Source organism: Nelumbo lutea, chromosome 1, assembly GCF_056320005.1.
Source record: "Nelumbo lutea isolate HS-2025 chromosome 1, American lotus-T2T, whole genome shotgun sequence".
Lineage (NCBI taxonomy): Eukaryota > Viridiplantae > Streptophyta > Magnoliopsida > Proteales > Nelumbonaceae > Nelumbo > Nelumbo lutea.
The window spans coordinates 191,158,350-191,174,501 of record NC_142684.1 but is presented as its reverse complement, the minus strand read 5'-3'; the positions used below and the strand labels follow the sequence as shown (position 1 = coordinate 191,174,501).

The 16,152-nt window shown below is 39.7% G+C and overlaps 1 protein-coding gene and 1 long non-coding RNA gene across 2 annotated transcripts; both read left to right on the top strand.

The window, feature by feature from the left end:
• The first annotated feature begins 941 nt into the window (after positions 1-941).
• Positions 942-2,095, top strand: LOC148880031 (uncharacterized). Its single transcript, XR_016105852.1, has 2 exons — positions 942-1,669; positions 1,763-2,095. It is a non-coding gene; the product is annotated as an uncharacterized LOC148880031 (long non-coding RNA).
• A 7,138-nt stretch (positions 2,096-9,233) lies between these two features.
• On the top strand, positions 9,234-14,049 carry LOC148880030 (protein IQ-DOMAIN 22-like). The gene is made up of 4 exons (XM_088961827.1): positions 9,234-10,195; positions 11,940-12,143; positions 12,891-12,968; positions 13,132-14,049. The coding sequence occupies exons 1-4, from the start codon at positions 9,764-9,766 to the stop codon at positions 13,906-13,908; spliced, it is 1,491 nt and encodes a 496-aa protein (XP_088817953.1). The 5' UTR covers positions 9,234-9,763; the 3' UTR covers positions 13,909-14,049.
• Positions 14,050-16,152: the final 2,103 nt, after the last annotated feature.

The following is a 16,152-nucleotide window of genomic DNA, read 5'->3' as shown; positions in this document are numbered from 1 at the left end:
TTGAAGGGCGACTGTCATGTGTCGGACCTCTAATCAGTCAGGTGCGCCGCCTCCGTGTATGGGCTTCCTGGGCGTCATGTAGGGTTGTTCAGTCAGGCGACTTGGAGCCGAAGTGGTGTGCGAGGTGATCTTGAGTTCGGATAGAAGTGTGGCCTGAACTGCCCCTGGGTGGGCAGTTTGGTTTTTTTTTTTTGTCTTTTATGCTCCTTGTAAGGCTCAGGACCTCGAAGGGAGAGCTCGAATTCCCCCTTGGGGAGTTCAGGACTCTTTTTCTCGGAACTCGGGTTATAGGCCCACTGTAGTACCGAATTAGCACTTCTGCCAAATCACTCTCGATTGTTTCCACGTATCATATGGCCAAGGAATCGGGTTAAATCTCCCTCCATCAGTTTGAATGCATGATAGGATGTGTGTATGAGGCGCCAGGTGTGAGGAGCATCTCCCAACTTCCATCCACATGTCACGAGTGCTCCCGAAAGCCTGAATCACTTTCCCAGTTTCCCCCTTTCCCAAATAATTCTCAACGTACAGTACGGCGTTTTCAAGTGTGAACTTTGATGAGGGGAGCTGAAGAGGCTTGTTCAAGTATGAGAGTGTAATTGAATTATGTTTATTTGTAAATTTTCATTTATTTGCCAATTGGCCCAATTAATAATGTCTTTGTGTTACATTAGTATGGAATGGGATGTGTGCATTGGAACCTCTCTCGAATAATAATTCATAAGCCAATGCATGGTACGATGTGCGTGTGAGGCGCGAATGAGGCGCCCTATGTGAGGAGCAGATCCGGTCGACCTTTCCTTCACGCAGGATTCGGTATCCACACGTAAAATTTTTTTCACGTGCGAAAAGCGCTTCTAGCGGGATGAGGTATCCGCACGTGAAATTTTTCGTCACGTGAAATCTCTTCTTCAACTCTCGTTCATGGCTCCCTCCTCGGCGATCTTCTGCAAGGAACTATTTCTCTTCTTCTCTCTCGTCCTCCTCCCTCTGTTTTATCAGTCACCGCCGTTGCAACTCCGGGAAGCGGCTGTTTCTCCGTCCGCCCGCGCTCTCTCTCTCTCTTTCGTTCCTTCCCCTTTTTCGTTCTCTACTCCTTCGTCTTCTCGCGTCCCTTCCCTGTCATCGCCGCTAGTGGTCGTCTGGACTGATTTCCCCATCTCTTCCAACGAACTGAAGAGTCGACCGAACACCGTTCATCGCCCCTAACATCTGACACTCGATATAGTGACGGAAACAGCTAGGAATAAAATGACCCATCCCTTCTGAATATTGTTCATTGATTTCCCCAACAAGAACAGAGGATCTAGCAGCAACGCCGACCTGTTTTTCCTTCCTGCTTTTGGCGATTTCTGACCATTTTGAGGCTTCCTCATCATTCTGCATCATTCGTACTGGTGTGTTTCACATTTTTGGATTTCCCCGACTGCTCATCGATTCTTCGTTCTCCATATTCTTCACCGGCTGACCAAAGTCACAAAATATCCATCATCCCAGCTGTCCCTCTTCTCAGCTTGGGAAAAACTTGCATCCAAGGAATCGTTTCTTCTCACCATGCTCCCGGTTACAGTTCATGGAGATCATTTCTGTTCCAGCTAGCAGTATCCGACTATAGCAGACTGAAGCTCTTCTGCTTCAGTAACCGTGTTCAGGCCAACATTCAGCCCAGGTAAGCCTTATTTCTCACTATGTTTTCTCATTTTTTCATCCTTTTTTTTTATACTTTCTTTGTGTTTTGCTATGGGATGACGGGGATCTGTAGAAGTTACCAGAGACGGTGACGAAACTCTGAAGAGTTGTTCTCTGTAAATTCCCTGGCCAATGACGAATGTAAAAGGGAGAAGGATTGAAATACGCCCTTGTTTATCTGTTATTATCGTTCTCTTTTTTTTCTTTATTTAGATCTCCCTTCATGCTTCAAATTCTTCAGGTTCCTGTTATTCGTCGTTAATTATTTACTCCTTGTTTTGGGTCAATCGAAGTGTTGCAGTGTTTTCATTAGGGAATGGTATGATTAAACATTGTGCTTTTCCTATTGTGTTTGCCTTATCAACTGTTTGATTCGAATATAATACTTTTTAATACTTCAAATTAACCGGGTGTATCGATTCAAATAGATTCTTTCGGTTGAGTCTCCCAGAACCGTAATGGATAATAATAACAAAAAAAGAGAAAAATAATAATGAAAAGAAAAAGGGAATGAGAGAATGAAGAATGGTGACGGGCATATGATACCAGAACAAACTCTGTTTGTAGATTCTGAGAGGGAAGAGTGATTGGCCGAGAGGATTTGATTAACTCAATGTAAAGAATAGAAAAAAGGAAAAGGAATAAGTAATATAATAAAAAAATTGGGAAATGTGAAATGGATAGACTGATTTAATAGACTCGGATATGTCATGGGAGACTTAGGGGAGATAAATGGCGGAAAGAGAAAAGTAATAGGAAAATACAAAAATAAAAAAGGAGAGAAAAACAAGAAGTAGAAAATGTAAAAAAAAAAATAGAAATTAAAAAAACAAAATAATAATAATATGTAAAAATTAAAGATGAAATGAAATGGGGTTCCATAAGAAAATAACACAAATAATTGTTTAAATAAATTCAAAAAAATAAAAACATATAAAATATAAAATATAAAATATAAAATAAAATATGTAAATATATACAAAATGAATAAAAATCTTTCATTTTAAAATATTTTGGGAAGAGTCCGCTTCAGTTAGGGCAAAGGCTGTTCCAACAGACTTTACAGCCTTACCTTGGGAATATCTCCATACTTAAATGATTTATTTCATGGGAGATATTCCTAATGCAAGGTTGCAAGGGGCTGGTCAAAAGGTGTTGCTCTACAGAAGTTGAATTCGATTGGGGACAAAGAAATCCGTGTTTATTATCCTAAACCAGTTTTGTCAGGTTTAGATCCAAATCAGATCTCAGACCATCATAATATATATAAGCCCGTGCTACTCCGCTAGTAATAAATTAAAGGGAAATTGTCTAAAACTCACCATAAGTTTTCAACATTTCTCTTAAGTTCACTACAACTTTTTAAAATGTTCAAAATTCACCATGTTAGTAAGTTTTTATTTTCCAAAATCCACCTTCTCTTAGTGCATCGAAATGCTTCTTAACAGAGGTGTCCATGTCAACATAAATAGCAATTTTTATGACCAAATTACCCTTGAATGGTGAGTTAGAGGAAAAATGGTCTTTTTCAGTTTTCAAAGTTTCTTGTTTTTTATGCATTTTTAGTGTTTTGTTATAATTTCTGTTTTTTTTCTTACATTTTTCTATTTTCTACAATCTATAATTTTTTTTTGTGTTTTTGTGTTTTTTCTACAATTTTTATTTTTTGATTTTGTTTTTCAATTTCTATAGTTTCTATAATTTGAAAATATTTTTTTTTATTTTGTTTGTAATTTCTATATTTTTTTGTCATTTCTATGTTTTTATGTATTTTGTATTTGAAATTTTTTTTTTTGAAAATTTTCCTTTTTTCATGTCTAAATATTAAAATGGTAATATATTAACACCCATTAATTTATTTTGTATATATTTTATATTTTTTATGAAGATTAAAATGGTAATATATTAACGCTCGTTAGTTTGTTTAACGTCAAGTTAGTGACATGGTGAGCTTTTGACATTTTGAAAAGTTGTGGCGAGTTTAAAGAAATGCTGAAAACTCATTGTGGGTTTAAGGAAGGGATCTTATTCTCTGTCCCCAACCCCGATTTCTGCCAAGGATAAAAATTGTTCTCCATCCCCCATCCATGATGGAGACAGGTTTCCTATGGAGATCTAGATCCCTGAAATTTTTTGGTTAATAATATTTTTTGATATTTTAAATATACTTTGATATATATATATAATATAATTCAAAAATTGTCCTCCATTCCCCATCCCGTTCCCACCCTCAAAGCAATCCCCATCTGCCCCATTGGGTCGAATAAGTCAGGTAGCTAAGGGTACAAGATTTTATACTCTACAAATTTTATATTTATAACCTTTCAAACTGAGTATTGGTGAATCACCGGATGGAATACCCTGTTGTGTAGCCCCTGAAAGAAAGAAAAAAAAAAGAATACAGCTGGTTTACTTTTACTTTTAAGGAAGTAAAACCTGAAGCAACAGTAACAGTAAACAGAAAGTTATCCTTTATCCCTTTTGTCTCACGGTAGAGTTGAAAGCTATGCTGTAAGATGCCGAAAAATATAAACATTTGGCGTTTTCACTTGAGTTGGGATCTTTTACCCACATAATACTTCCCAACACTCTACCATGTCAGTGGTAGGTTTGATTGGTCAGGGGTCCGGTTATAGGATATCAGCAGCTTACAAATCATGGTTTTTAAAATCGATCTGGAGATTGGTCAGGGGTTCGATACCGGGTCGAATGGTTTGATTGTTTGAATCAAATGTTTGGCCTGTTTTGATAAAAAATTCAAATAAATAAAAACAGTCAAAATCGTTCGAACGGTTAATCGTCCGATTCAGCGGTTCACTGACCAAAATCAACGGTTTTGGGAGAAAATCTGGTTTTTGAAGAAAATGGAATCAGTCACCTGACCGGTTCCCAGTTTTTCCAGTCCGACTGTCCAGTCTGATCCAATTTTGAAAACCATATTACAAATAATTAATAGAACCGGCAAAAAGTTGGTCAAATCTGTGAATCTAATCCAATCCAATCCATTCGGAAAAAGCGGGTTAGAATCTTTTACCCAGTGACCCGAGCTAGAATTTGGGTTGAGTCGAGCTGGGCCGCAAGCCACCTATTTTCAAACCAGCATTTTCAAATTGGTGTTGATCCGAATGGTTGAATCATTCAAACCATTTGACCAGGTTAAACCTATATTTTTGATAAAAAAAACCATTGGTTTGATAAAAAACCAACTGATCCGGTGTCACTCAGGTCCAACCAGGAGATAGGAGACATTTTAAATTGTAACAGGCGTAATATTGTAATAATGGACGAAATCGGCACTATTTCCAAGACAAAGTAGAAAAAAAAAACAAAAAAAAAAACAGATGTAACCGTCTTCTAACATTGGGACCGACAACTTGGAATAAAATATCAGCCCTATATTTAGATAATTTTTTGTTTTATCTCGATGACAAGACCGTTTATAAAAATTTATTTTGTTAATTTTTAACTAGGAAAATAGGAAATACTAGGAATGCGTCCGCTAGTCGGTCCGCATAGAAAACTTCCATCCTAAACCAATTAATCAAAGAGGGATTTGGACCGTTTGTTACTATTGATAGAAAAGGTTTTGGAAAAGAATTTGTTACAAAATGAGCCCTTTTGTATATAAATTTTACGTTTAAAATTAAAATTTATTGATAAATTGCATATAGATACCATGTAATGTTAGACTTAGTGACACATAAAAGAGTCTTAAATTAAGTGTAACATTTTAGTACCTTAAAATTTCAAAATATACACTTTAAGTCCAAACTATCGTTGTAATGAGGGTGATTATTATTAGAATGTTTGAGTTCACATCTCCACCCCACAACGTTTCACACCACATCCTTGTTGTATATTGGGAACATTTCCGGATTATATAGTATTAGTCCGGATGATGTCATCATTGGGAGATGATCCCAATACATGGCAAGAATGTGCTGTGGGGCAGAGATGTGAACTCAAAATGTTCATGTTTAGATTCTCTTTTTTTATTGTTCCTCTTCTCTACCTACAAATGCAATCCAATGGTGGTATAAAAGAAATGCTGATTCATATATTCAGTTTTGAAATGTGCCACACCTCCTCTCAACATTTTTGGTTGCATCGTGGTGTAAACTGAATCACACTATATCATGGAACGGTCCACACCATATCTTAGAATCTTGTTTGAGACCAAATCAGCCCCCCACAAAACTGTCCCCCACAATGTCCCACAACACATCCTTGCCGTGTATTGGGAACATCTCCCGAATCATTCTAGATATTATCATTGGGAGATGTTCCCAATACACAGCGCTGATGTGCTGTGGGACATTAGGGGGGCAGTCTTGTGGGGGGCTGATTTGAACTCATATTGTATATGGTTAAATCTCGTGGAACTTTTCAACCACAATGAATAATTTCAAAATTGATAATTCCTGCTTTGCACATGTAATGCATTTTATCCAAATTCAATAATTCCAAAATTGCTAATTCTAAAATAGTGGACCTTTCATTTTAATAATTTCTACCACTTGTATAAAAATTATCATTTTTTATAAAATTATTTTATTTGATAAAAAATATTACTCTTGGCAATTTACTAATGCTAATATATTATTGATTTTTTTATATTTTTTATTAATTTTTTGTGATTTATTATTGCTTTTTTTAAGAGATGGTTTTCACTAATCATCTCAATTATTCATATTATGTATAAATGCATTAATTTGTATTTTGATAGTTAAATTGTATTATTTTATTTATAATATATATTACTTAAAAATAGAATATTGTTTCATAGATCATCTCACACATTGTAGGTTAGATGCATGGAATCAAAACAAAGTGTGTATTGAAATGCATCACACCTTGCAAAATGCTTATGGGGGTTTGGTGTGGTTCAATCCATCCATTTTTGTCCATAATGTAGAACAACTATCTTTTTGTGGCGTGGTGTGGTGTGGATGAGAATACACCACCTAATTTATCATCCACACTACAGACCACTCCCTTATGGTCCGTTTGGTTTGTGAGAAAGGAAAGGGATGAAAAAATATTGATAGAATATTCCACTTTTCCCGTGTTTGTTACAATAGAATCCCAAGAAAATAAAGGGATGCAGGTTCCCAAAAGTTATAACATGAGGTCACACCAAAATGGTGAGACCTCGTTGAGACGAGAAAATTATATCTGTTACATGAGAAAACCTATCGAGACTGTTAGGCCACCAACACCCTAGTTGCTCGTCTTTTGCTTGCGCATCCTCCAACTGCGAGCTCACCAATGGTGTTCCCTGCAGTTTCTTCCAATAGTAAGTATAGATCCAACTTCCTCTCGTGTTTTCCATTATTTTTTGTACAATTTTCATTCACTTTTGTTGAAAGCTTCTCCATCAACCTCTCGATGTCTTGCCCTTTCAACCATGGTCGGTCGGACGAGTTTTTCGCCGCCGAGGAGTAGAAATAATCCATCCCTTCTCCTGATCTGGTGCATTAGCGCCTGGTTTAACCCTATTATTATAGATTTGGAAAACAAAATCCATGTTATTGTTACAGAACTAGAAAAGTCCGTTCTCCTAATTTAGTGCGTTAGCACCGATAAGTAGAAATAAGCCATCCATGTGCATTAGTGCTTGGTTTAACAAGGGTGCTTTACATTTGGTGTGAATACATGTGGAGTTGGATATGATAGGGCTGTGTTATGGAGTTTGATACCATTTTTGCTAAAATCAAACATCCTTCAAAATTTTCACATCAACTAAACATTGGAAAATAAATTCTATGGGATAATAGGTTTCGGCAAATATATACAGGCACCCAAATTGAGAAAATAAAGACTCATCCCATTCCTTCTCAACAATCAAATGGACCATTAGATAAAAGCATGAAACAAGCAAGAAACATTTGAATTGTAGTGAAACCTCTTGATAACAAGATAGATGAATATTGAATAAGTCTTACATGTTGCTTTTTGTATCCATACAAATGTACTGCCCACCAAATATTTTTGTTACCACCGTATGTATGCATACGAAGGTAAAAGAAAAATAAAGAGGGGCATTTATATATATATATATATATATATATATATATATATATATATATTTTAATTTTTAACATCAGTTTTAATGGAATTGGACTTAAATGTATATTTTTGAAAGTTTAGGGTACTAAATTTTTGTAGTTGAAAGTTTAAGCTCTTAAATGACACTACCCCCAAAGTCTAGGTACTTATATCTAATTTACCTAAATTTGTTATAAAGATGAATTAAAGTACCCCTAAACTATGTGATAAAGATTTAAAAGACCCCTAAAATTTAAAAGCCTATCTAAAATACCCTTTAAGGATGATGTAATACAACACATACTAATACCCTTCGTAGAATGCTGAGCAATGAACATTTCCATTGCTGGATTCTGTGGCGGGAAATAGGGGTGGATTTGAGTCAAGCTGAGCTGAATAGTACTAAGCTCAAGCTTGGCTCGCCAAGGTAGTGTAAGTCTTGACCTTGAGCTTGAGCTTGGTTCGAGTTAGAACATTGAGCTCGAGCTTGACTTTAGAAAAAATGTTTTATAAAAATAAAAAAATTATGTATATATAAAATATTTTTTATCTATTATTTAAAAAATTAAGAATTATAATAATTAGTTATTATTATATACAAAAATAAAAATAAAAATATTATATATGTTATTTTCTATGATTTTATATTATTATTATTATTATTATTATTATTATTATTATTATTATATGTGATGGAGGGTGATTTGACCCGACCCCTTGAGACGATGACACATGGACATGACTTAGCACAAGTAACATCTCAGCATCACAGTCTGACCACGACTAAGTAACGAGCCCGCAAGACAGCTCGCCATAGGGTGAGCTCGCTACAGCACGAGCTGGAGGACCCCCGATGTACTAAAAGGGAATACTCCAAGATAAGTCTATCCCAGCTCGCGAGTTGGAATAACCAGCTTGCTCCAACACTTAGGCAGAAGAATTGCCCTAAGGGCAACTTCAAGAGAAATCACCTCGAAGTACCCCTAGGAGCTCGCTATAAGGTAGGTCGCGACAGAATAGCTCGTTACGGGATAGCTCGCTACGAGGCAACTTGCTATTAAGTGACACTACGTTTTCGGAAAGCTTCTATCTGACAAGACCGTACCCGTTAGACTACACCACGTCTCCTGACTGACGGCGCAGTCCCTGCCAGCCCGACAGATTGCATCCACGTCTCTCGACAGATGGTGGTGTGTCTGTCATTCCAGGACGTGTCACTCATCCGATTGGATAGTACTCTGCAACGGTTACCTACGCAGCCCTGACAGATAACGGTTACGACAGAGGTCCAGTGGTGGTTACGCCTGATTTGACAAGAATGCTCATATTTAAGAGCCGCTTGGTCGAAAGGGAAAATGTATCTTAAATATATCTGAACTTTGTCTCAAGCTAATCTTAAGTATTCAATGATCTAACGCGACCTGCACTCATAGCCTTCTTCGCACTCTTTACTACTTCCTCCAGCGTTATAACTTAATCATCGGAATATTCTCATCAGGCAATTCTTTCGAAAATCTTTTACCATCTTCCTCTCAGTACCATCCGCCGGCGGTTAGGAGTGTCCGGATTGCCCACAAAACAAAAGAAATTCGAGTGTACCTAATTGTTACTACCCAAAGTATGGGTATCTATGTATAATTAGCTCTAATGATTAATATTAATTGTGAAAATTATCGAGAAAAGTATCTGGACTTTGTTCCAGTGGGTCCCCTATATTGATGGTATATGATGGCGATGGACGTTCTGGATCGTCATTGACTATTCCTTTCCTTCCCCCCACGTCTAGAAATAGGATACTCAGAACTCAGTACTCAACCGATCAGTGAACTTTTCCCGTACTTCTATGCAAATTTTTATTTATTTTGGTTATTGGTTTAGTTCCCTCGACTCTCATCACTGCACACATTTCACTTCACCGTCGTCCGACCCATCAGACACTTCTTCTTCTTCTTCTCTCTGAAATGGTATTGTTAACGGAAAAGGGATACGGCCAACCAAAACCGGTGGCGGTTTTCAGATTGTGAAAATGGGGAAGACCTCCAAGTGGTTTCGGGGTCTGTTGGGCGGGAGAAGGGCAGAGTCGGCTGCCGAGGCTGGTGTATCGGATGGGAAACCGGCCAAGGAGAAGAAGAAATGGAGTTTCGTCAGATCGTTCAGGGACAAGGAACGTTCTGGGATACCAGGGCCAGAGGTGAATGGAGATGAAAGGAAGGGATCTTACAGGGAGGGAGGGTCCTGTTCCTACGTGGACGGTGTTGATCAGAACAAGCACGCGATAGCTGTTGCCGCGGCAACTGCTGCGGTGGCTGAGGCTGCAGTGGCAGCAGCACAGGCGGCTGCCGCGGTTGTGAAATTGACGAGTAGTGGGCGTTGCGCCACGGCGTATGTTAGCGTGAACAGTGGGACGAGAGATGTATGGGCGGCTATTAAGATTCAATCTGCTTTTCGAGGATATCTGGTTAGTACTCACTTCTGCTATTTTTTTTTTTTTTGTTTTTCTCATGAACCCATAGGAATTTCAGAAAGCACACCGATACCCCATCTGCGGGACTGAACGGACGTGATTTCCTTGTTTTTTACCCAATTGATCAACTGCACTCTTCTTCATTTCTGTCTTGGGGTAAGAGGTTGCAAAAGCGTCTCTTTTTTCCATGATTTTGCGGATTTACAGTGAACATTGTTTAGCTTTACGAGTATTTCCTTTCTCCAATTTAAGCAAGCGGACCTTTTTGCTTCCCTTTTTCGAATTGTGTAAAAGCAATTAAGCTTAAACGAAATCATGGTTCTTATGTCCTTGACTACGTAGCTGTTGGCTCGATTGCTTTTTGTTGACGCCTCCTGTAAACTCTGCAAGATCTGGGTAGACGGGGAGAGGGTTGATTTTTGGTTATTTGTTCACAATCTCGTGTTTCCTTTAATATTTGGTTTCCGATTTTGTTTATTGTTGCAAATTTTGGGCAAAAGCACTGAGCAGTAAGCATTCAAATAACACTTTTAGGATGCTTTCCTACTCGAACTTTTGCCGCCTTTCCAGGTGTTGGGGATTCTTTTCTGATTTTTGTCGGCCATTAGAGAGATCGGACTTCAGAGAAGTCGATTCTTGTTCTCTAACCTCTAAAAGTTTGTTACTTTGGGAGTTTCTTTTACTTTCATCTTTTTTCTCCCCTTTTCGATTTGGTTTCTGAAATGGACGTATTATTCATATAATTTCATTATGTGCTTAACATTGCTAATTGCTAGTACATGATTTTCTGTTATAATAATAGAAATGCGCGTAAGGGAGATAGAGTGCTTCTTTGCCTTCTACTTTCACACGAAAATGACTACAGTTCTGTGCTGTTTCTTCAGAAAATGACTCTTTTTGTTATTACAACAAGGAGGTTGGTGTTTATTTCCTATTAGTATCTAATTTGATTACCGCTTACCGCTATGAAGATTGATTAGTGGTGAGGACTGAGGAAGGCTCTTACATAAGGAACCAATAGGCAAAGGAGATCATCTATAGCTAATAAGCTCCGAGTAATTAGTTCTTCGCCAATGGCAGAGGATTGATCACAACCACCTGCCTAATTACTCTCTTAGTCTCTTTGACCCTAGTTTTGATGACAACCGGGACCCGTTTATGGATGTTGTCCAGCCTCTAGCGATTTACTTCATCCTCTGTACACAATTTCACCACAGAGGCTCACCCACTGAGAAAGTTATTGACGCCCACTCGCCCAACCCAAGCATTCTGCATATGGAGGCTACACAATTGACCCGATATAAAAGTAGATGGATTTTACAGAGCAGGGTTTTAGGTGTGGAGAGAATATCTGTCGTTTCAATGGCTGGCTGGTGTTTGGACGACAGTGGCATATAATAATGTAAAGTATGCATGTTAGATTACTATTATGAAGATAAGATAGTCAGAGGCATGTGATTATCCTTTTCCATGGTGGGTTAATGAGATATGGTTGCTTCCTTTAAGGTCAGATTTTCCTGATTGTTGAATGATTTCAACAACGCGCATCTTTCTTCTATAAATTATAATGTTAGGATCTGCACTGCACTTTTTTTTTTTTTATTGGAAAGTGCTCAATTTATTATTATATTCCTGTATTCCCTGTATCTGGTTGTTGGGTATCTGGTATCCCTATCTAATGATAGTTGTTCATTGTTGGATTTGAAATTGTTCTGATTTTGATGAATTGGGTATGAAGGCAAGAAGGGCTTTGCGGGCCTTAAAGGGTCTGGTGAGACTACAGGCACTTGTGAGGGGCCACATTGTTCGAAAGGGGATGGCAGAGCAGCTAAGGTGTTTACAGGCATTGGCACGAGCCCAGGCACGGGCCCGGGCAAGTCGCATTCATGTTTCATTAGAATCACAGCATCTCAGCAGCAAGCACTCGTTATACCATCATCCTGTAAGCATGCTTTACTTCACCTGTATTTTGTGCTTCATTGAGTGTTTTATAGTGCTCTGTTCTGTGTCTAGTGGAGTTGTTATTTGATGTATCAGAGACTTGATGGTGCTATAATGGCATGGGTGCTTAGTCGTAGACTAATTCTTTCACACATTATAGTTGATAAATGGAGTAATGAACTAGAACAGAAGTGTGAAATGAGACACCTATGGATACTTGACGCAATTCAAGGCATATATATTCAGCTGTTACCCTCAATGTTGAGTCTTGAGGTGTTTTTTCTTGAATCTCTCCTTGAGGCATGCCCCTAAGCATAATCCTTGCATGCTTTTTAGAGCAGTCTTATGATATACTCTTGTTTAATATGTCCAAACTCTGGTTTTCATCTATGTCATGGCTAATTGGATTATTTTCCTTGTTCTGAATGTGGGCATTGGCTGTTAAAAGATTCTTTTTCTTGATGTATTTCTAAGTGCAGGCTTCGTATCTCATTTATACTTATCTAAGTGAGAATTTGATCGTAGTATATTCTGTTTAATCGGAGTCATGATTGATAGATGATACTTGTAAAATGATGCTTATTCAATTTTTCCTTGTCATGGAGACCGTGTACTTGTAATCTTTTGGTGCTCTTTTAGTCGCTCATGGAAGTTGTGTCCTTTCCTGATGTAAATTTCAGTGGTTTTCTTTCTGAAATCCACTTTCCCAGTGGAAACAATAGATCTCTTATATGTTATTTTGTTGCAGGGCCCTGCAACCCCAGAGAAGTATGAGCGTTCTACCCGTGCTAACAGTGCTAGACATGATCGGACTTCCAGTCTCAGGGTATGCACCACTGGAGGATTTTGTTTGTATTTTTGGGTGAAGAGCATGTATTTAAATATTAATGCCAAAGATTTTATAGTTCTACATATACAGGACTATATATATCAGATGTCCGTGTATTTGTATACGAAATGCTTATTACCCCTCTCCTTGCTTGATGCAGAGGAATGGCCTGAAGCCAAATATCAGTGACATTAATTATGACAAAGCACACGTTTGTCCAAATTGGTTGGAGAATTGGATGAACGAACGATCATGGGATCACCACAAAGAAACCCTAGTAAGAACTGACCCAGCAGATGATGAGAAGAGTGATAAGATTCTGGAAATAGATACCGGGAAGCCACATCTATGCTCCAAACGGAGGCACAATATCTTTCAATCATCCCAGCAGAACTTAGCTTCAGACAGGAACAGTCGGAGCTTTGCAACATTGGAATCACCATCCAAAGACTCCACTACAGCTCAGCTGTCAATTCCCAGCCCATCTTCTGGCGAAGTTCAGTCATCTAGCCCTCTGAAGTTCTACGAGGTTGATGACAGCGCTAGTAACAGCCCACAGTTTCTCTCAGCATCATCGCGGCGTGGCAGCTCGAGGAGAGGGTCCTTCACTCCAACTAAAAGCGACTGTTCACGAAGCATCTTCAGTGGGTACGGCGACTATCCCAATTACATGGCAAATACTGAATCATCCAGAGCTAAGGTAAGGTCTCAGAGTGCGCCCAAACAGAGGCCCGAGTTTGAGAAGTGTAGCTCGACCAAGAGGTTCTCTATTTATGGGTTTGGAGATATAAGATCAACTACTACGCAGAAGGCTTCAGTTCTGCATGCTAATTTCGCTAGCAAAGCATACCCTGGTTCAGGCCGGCTGGATAGACTTGGGATGCCATATCGTGGGGAAACAATTGGCTATACTGGCTTATACGGCAGCAGATATTAGATTTGCATTGCACATGGATCTTTCAAGCTTTATGGGGGGTTGGTTTGGTTGTTTTCGTGGTTTTTATTTTGGTTATGATCTTACTGGACAGTGTTGTATTGTTTGTCTATAAGGGTTCTTTCATCTTTGTTCTGCGTTAAACAATGTGAGCTTTCTTTTTTCCAATTTTTTTTCTTAGAAAACAGAGTGGTTCTCTGGCGTGTGAGTCAGCCTCCAGGCTCCATCTCATTTTCATCTCTCCAAGGCAAATCTGCTCAAGGTTCGGGAAATCAAGTGAACAGATAGTAGTAGCGTTGCGCAAGCTTTTGTTTGTTTCGTTTCTAAGAAGGAAAAGGTAGTACTTAAGACAGGTTTAGGACGTTGTAGTTCAGTAAATGGGTCACGTTCAAAGATGTCTTTTCGCTGCTGCAGTCTTGGATGTCGTTGGTCATATCAATGTCATTGAAATGTGGTCTTTAACCGTCATGATGGTCCCTAGAGCAATTAGGCTGGTGAGACTGAGAGCTAGACTAAGAGCCCAAAGATGCCGTGTACAGGGAGTTAACCGCATTTGATGCAACTGTTCGTAGGACGTACTTCCTCGTCTCATCGTCTGTCTGCTCAATTTCCGTTCACCGTTCTTTTCTTTCATTCTTCCTCTCTTTTGGCCGGTGAGTTAAAAACAGTGACGCCTACCTACAGACCTACTGCATGCCAGTCCAAACTGACATGGTGAATTTTGTAATCCACGTTGTTTTGTATTGACGACGCATTCGAAAATTTGCAGGGGGCCGCCCAAGGCTCAAGCCTGTCATTTGCTATGAGTTGGTCGGTGGCCATTTCTGGTTTACTGGTCATTTTCCTCGGCGAAAACGAAAGGAGAATATTGGAATATACAAGGGAAGCCTGCGACTTGCATATATATCATAGGCCCATCCTATAGTGCATTTGATTGGAATATCTAATCTTATGGATATGTACCGATTGATGTATGTATGTATGTATGAGTCAGAAAGGGAAACTGAAAATCCATCTTGTCAAAATCAGGCGATTTCTTCTTTGATCAATGCATTTTAATGGGGTCCCAGCAACTTAACCATCGGCTACAAATGGAATTTAGATTAGTCATACAGTTTTGACCCAAAGTCCAAATTGATCTCTGGGATAACTGGGTACCCAGTCTGCAACTCAAGGCATTGATTCTAAAATGGCCTAACCCCACGGTGACAGTGGAGAACACCCGTCTGATTTCGGATCAGCTTCCAACACCTGGAGAGTGTTGGGAGCGTTCGATGGGTGGCAGATGCCTAATTGCTAAACAGACGCAGCCGAACTGAAGTCTGAAACCAGTGCCAGGAGGACATGACATTTCCCCGTTCCTCAGTCAGTACTTACCTCCGTTTATTTTTATTTTATTTGTTTTCTTTTTATCGTTTAGAGTCTCACGGCTGTTGGATATGCACGGCCCGGCGGACTGGCGGGTCATGAGTCATGTAGGCGAGAGGCACCAGAAACCAAAGGATGACAAGCTGGGGCCGACGGGCCGTGGCCCGTGGGGCCTCACTATTCAAGGAGAGGGAGCACTGACACCATAAAGAGACCAAAGCGTTGAGCGTAGTGCCGTAGCGCTGCCCCACATACTTCCTCGATCAAGATTATTCCAAGCTGTTTGCTGGCTACAGACTGCGCACCTTTAATTGAGCCTCTTCAAACTTCAATCGTCGAAATTGAACATTTAATTGGGGGAGAGAACTACGGTTCTGATGTAACCGTTTCCGGGCACATACCGATGTTTTGTGATGTAAAATCTTTTGGCTAAGTACATCGTCATTTGACCCGGTAGTGGCGTGCTTTAGTGATGAGCTACTTGGTGGTGAACTGCCTACTGGCGAACTGCCTGGGGGCGAACTGCCTGGTGGCAAGCTCCCTGGTGGCGAACTGCCTGGTGGCTAACTACCCGGTGGCGAACTGCCTGGTGGCAAATTGTTCGGTGGCGAACTGCCTAGTGGCGAAATGCTCGGTGGCGAGCTGCTCGGTGGTGAACTGCCTGGTGGAGAGCTACCTGGTGGCGAACTCCCTACTAGGCGGCCGGTGACTTAGAGAACAGTGGAGCTCCATGGTGCGGCGCAATCCGACTGCCCTCAGCATGAGGTGGTCTTCTTTCCTTTGTAGGCAGTGGGAGATGAGGGACCTGCGAGAACTCCATCTTTTCCTCCTCTTTGTAGGTGGCGGGAGCTGAGGGACCTACGAGAACCCCATATTTTC

Excerpts from the sequence above, each read along its gene's own strand:
- LOC148880030 (XM_088961827.1), top strand. The coding sequence starts at position 9,764 with ATGGGGAAGACCTCCAAGTGGTTTCGGGGTCTGTTGGGCGGGAGAAGG. Across the intron at positions 10,196-11,939 it reads CTGCTTTTCGAGGATATCTG|GCAAGAAGGGCTTTGCGGGC; the intron begins GTTAGTACTCAC and ends TTGGGTATGAAG. Across the intron at positions 12,144-12,890 it reads ACTCGTTATACCATCATCCT|GGCCCTGCAACCCCAGAGAA; the intron begins GTAAGCATGCTT and ends ATTTTGTTGCAG.